Source organism: Ziziphus jujuba, chromosome 4, assembly GCF_031755915.1.
Source record: "Ziziphus jujuba cultivar Dongzao chromosome 4, ASM3175591v1".
NCBI lineage: Eukaryota > Viridiplantae > Streptophyta > Magnoliopsida > Rosales > Rhamnaceae > Ziziphus > Ziziphus jujuba.
The window spans coordinates 27006618-27011022 of NC_083382.1; the positions used below are offsets into that span (position 1 = coordinate 27006618).

A 4405-nucleotide genomic window follows, 5' to 3' on the forward strand; every position below is an offset into this window, starting at 1 on the left:
AAAAAAGTTAAGGGGATAAAGATTGAAAATGATATATTCAACGATTTTGAATGGTGTATTCATCCACATTGATAGGACAATCTAACTTTGATTTATGTTCATAGTTTAGTATGATCAAACTTTGGACCACCAAATGATATTTCATTGTTTTGATCTCTATACTATTTCCTAGGACATTCACGGTTATCTAAAATGTACCCTACCCCCAACTTCTTTGATCAGCCTCATTGTTTAATTAATGTTATTAGTTTAGATCCCAAAACTATCTTAGTGGTACATTAATTTAATTAGATATCACAAAGAAAAAAAGGTTTTAGAAAAAAAAAAAACTGTGTTGCATTCACTTTTTATTAATAATATTTATTCCTTTTGTTTAATCCTTACAAAGCACCATTTCCATCCCTATCTCTTCACTATATATAATATAATTTAATAAAAAAAATTAACAACAATTAGTAAAGGTAATTAAATTTACCAAAACTCCCCAATTTCTCCCTCTCTCAAAAATCACCAACTCTATAAGAGCTCAAAAATCCTCTGTGCTCATTCTACTTTAAGCCTCTATGGACCTCAAACATACTTGAACCCCATATTTTGGTTTGATAGTAAGAACAAGGACCGGGGCATGGCGATAATTGTCAGAAATGTTGAAGCTGAACCGGGAGATCAACATGGCCAATATGATTTTGGCTTCCATCATGGCAAAAGATTGACCAACACAATTTCGTGGACCGGCGGCGAAAGGGATGAACCGGCCGGGAACGAATGATTTGGATGCAAACCTGTCCGGGTTAAACTCATTAGCATCTTTTCCCCATAATTCTTCACTATGATGAATTGCAAGCACTGGGATCCAAATTGATAGGCCCTTGGGGATGTGGAGGTCACCTAATTTGATATCTTCAAAGGCCATTCTAGGCAGAACACTAGCCGGTGGATATAGCCTCATTGATTCGTTTATTACCATATTTAACTGCAAAAAAGCAAATTGCACCAATTGAAAAAATATTGGTTAACAATGTTTATCTTCATTTTTTTTTTTTTTTTTTGGTGGTAAATATAAAAATGGTTATGTTCGATGATTGGAAAATGCTGCAAAGACCATGTGATAGAAAAGTACTAAATGGTGGATTGTTAATGGTGAAATTAAATAGTTAAACGATTTCCATTGAAGTTTTTCTTTTCTATTAATTATTACCAGAGATAGACCTTGTCATTTGTCAACTGGTTTCTATCTACTTATGTTAGCACTCCCATGCCCTTTGACTCTCTTTCCGCGTATTTAATCTCCACTCATTACCAGCCAAGTTGCTAAGTGTTTGATTTTTTATTATTGATCTTTTATTTAGGCTTTTTCTTTTAAGTCATATAAGAACATTAGCCCCATTAACTGAGTCATTGAGTAGACTAGGGTCCACAAATGTCCTATAGCTACATGTCTGAAGTGTATTTTCTAGTACTTCTCTCTATATACTTTTTTAACTTTCTAAAATTTATAAATATTATTTTTTTTATTTTTTATTTTTGGTAAATAAATTTATAAATATTATTCATTATCCTCATAGTTTGTGATTTGAATGATGATGTAGTCTCATCATGTTATGCTTATCACATAAATTATCAATCTTCAACTATGGTTATATAGCTAGAAACCTTTTGGACGCCATTAACAAATGATGACAGATATCTCAGACACTATCTTCCTAATATATACATATATATTCTCTCCCCCATTCCCAACCCACCCAATAAGCAAATAAACAAATATATATAAAAAAAAAAGTAATAATTAATTAATTAAATCTGCTTACCAAGGTGAACTTGGAAAGATGATCAACTGAAGGAGTTTGTCCATTGCAGACCTGCTTAACCTCTGCTCTAACCTTTTCTTGCCATGAGGGATTGCTAGCAAGTAACATTACAGTCCAGGTGAGCAAAAGCGCTGTCGTTTCATGTCCAGCAAAGAAGAATGTTTTACATTCATCCATTATTAGCTGCAAATTTAAGCTGAACCCATTTTCTTTTTTCTCTTTCATTTCATTTAAAAGCATGCCTAGTAGATCATTGCCATATGAGCTGCTTCTTCCTACCTCTGCACAATCTTTTCTGCTCTGTATTATCTCCATTAACAGTTTCTCCACTTGTACTTTCATTTTCTTTATTTCAATGTTATATTTGCTCGGAAGGAACCTGTATATATATTATAAATCAATTAGTATCTACTGGCAAAATAATTCCAGTAAGTGGAAAAACAACGAATATTAACAAACATGAAAGGGACACACCAGGGACCCAAAAAAAAAAAAAAAAAAAAATTCAATTTGAAATGAAAAACTTAAAAGAAAAAGACTACAATCAAATAAAGAAACAAGAAGAAAATACGACCACGTAAAAGATATAAAATAGGAAGCGCCCTTTTATCGGTAAAGAATCGAAGACCAAAATGGCAGAATCTTGAAAACGTGATTACTCAGAAAAAAAAGAAAAAAATCACGCCAAAAGTGACGGTGAAAAAAATTACCATACTTTCCAAAAGTTTATTGACAATTAAAAAAGAAAACTGGGTTTAATATGTATATCAAACAACGGCAACAATTACCGGCTTCCGGGAAAGCAAAAATATCGACTTGCTTTGGCACATTGATGCTGCAAATCGGTAAGAAGATTGAATATTTTCTTCCCCTTTTCGTAGCAGCTGTCGAACTCTGTTCGGGATATGATATCGGCGGTGAGTCTGGTCATGTACTCGCCTATTTCGAACTCGGTTCTTCCCAATTCTACCTCCTTTTTCAGTGATTGGAGCATCTCTGTAGTGCATTCCACCATGTATCCCGCATAGCTCTGTATCACAAAACCAAAGCCAACCATTCCTTAAATTAACTTTAACATTCCTCCATTTTTCCTGTTTTTTAAGATAACGAACAAAAAGCGATCGAAAGGTGGTATAATGGAAAAATGTCATTTGGAGGAGAGAATTTTATTACACTTTATTATTATTATTATTTTAAAAAAATTTGAACATTTATTATGTATACATTAATCGAAAATTTTGAGGTGCACATATCCTAATTTCATAAAATTCGGATATCAACCTAGACTTTATTAAAGTTATTATATCCTGACGGAAAGGGATTATATATGCAATATTGATTGCTATATACCTTGAGTTTGTCTCCCATAAATGCAGGGGCAACAATATGACGCTGGTGGTGCCAATCTTTGCCGTTTGCCATTAACAATCCGCGGCCTATAAAATGTTTACACCCTTCTTGTTGCAGCCATGATTTACCGGATATGCTGCTGTGCTTAAACAAGAGTTCTTTTATCAATTCTATCTCTGTCAGACACATCCTTGGTTCGATTATGCCGTGCCAATATATAAACCTTTTCCCTATATTCATACAACACAAACACACATCATCAGATTGATGATGCCATCTCTTACCCGAGAGAAAGATTAGCATGTGTGGATGGATATCCCTAAGTTAATATATATATATATATATATACACACACACACACGCACACACATGGTTTCGTATATTAAAGAAGATTGAAAATATTTTAATAAAATATATACCATATTGTTTGGACCAGGCAACAAAATGAGGAAGAAGACGACCAACTATGTCATGGCTGATTGTGTTCATGTCATGGGATGTGGATTTGGAAACCATAGCAGCCAATTCCAACATGTTGCCGATGAAAAGTCTTGGTTTCGGACCACGCACTCCTTGCCTCTCCATGAATTTCTTGATGCGTCTTGGAGTTAACCAATAGCATGAGAGAGTGTTATAAGCAACTGTCATAAACAAACTTAGGAATACCACTAGCAGAGCCGTAAGCACCACCATAGCCATGATGGTGGTGATCAAAATCTTTTCTAGGATATGATTTTAAAAGGAAAAGATTAAAAAAAAAAAAAAAGAACTTTGCAAATGAAACAGTCGCACCAAAGAGACAGAGAGAACAAGAGAAAGAGTTGGTGATTTTTTCTTTTAAAATAAAGTGCTGAAATCAATGAGAGAGTTGATGGTTTTAGTGAAGCAAGAGACCCTATTTATAGTGGCTAAAGAAAAGAAGCCCAGCCTTTTTTTTTTTTTTTTTAATTAATTAATTAATTTTTTTTTTAATAAAGACGGCACACAGTTTGAGTTTTTTCTTCTTTTTTTTTTTTTTTTTTTTTTTTTGTGGGTAATAAAAGTTATAGAAAAACACAGCAAATCACGATTGTGGTCATGTTGTGAAAGGATATGTGCGAGGGAATAGAGAAATGGACACCTAATATATTACCAAAATTGGAATTAGGAAGGCAACTAATAATTTTTACATATAGATAAGAACTGATTCTTGAAAAAAAATTTGACAACTGAGGTCCGAATAGGTATTTTAAACGGCTTGGAGA

General features: G+C 33.4%; 1 protein-coding gene across 1 annotated transcript; it reads right to left on the minus strand.

Annotated features, from left to right (window-relative positions):
• Positions 1-310: 310 nt before the first annotated feature.
• LOC107416560 (cytokinin hydroxylase) lies at positions 311-4016 on the minus strand. Its single transcript, XM_016025069.4, has 5 exons — positions 3581-4016; positions 3162-3391; positions 2600-2841; positions 1812-2190; positions 311-973 (listed from the first exon to the last, which is right to left on the minus strand). Exons 1-5 carry the CDS (start codon positions 3858-3860, stop codon positions 554-556), a joined length of 1551 nt encoding a protein of 516 aa, XP_015880555.1. The 5' UTR covers positions 3861-4016; the 3' UTR covers positions 311-553.
• Between the last annotated feature and the right edge of the window lie 389 nt (positions 4017-4405).

Excerpts from the sequence above, each read along its gene's own strand:
- LOC107416560 (XM_016025069.4), bottom strand. The coding sequence starts at position 3,860 with ATGGCTATGGTGGTGCTTACGGCTCTGCTAGTGGTATTCCTAAGTTTG. Across the intron at positions 2,842-3,161 it reads TTATGGGAGACAAACTCAAG|AGCTATGCGGGATACATGGT; the intron begins GTATATAGCAAT and ends TTTGTGATACAG. Across the intron at positions 2,191-2,599 it reads TTTTGCTTTCCCGGAAGCCG|GTTCCTTCCGAGCAAATATA; the intron begins GTAATTGTTGCC and ends ATATATATACAG.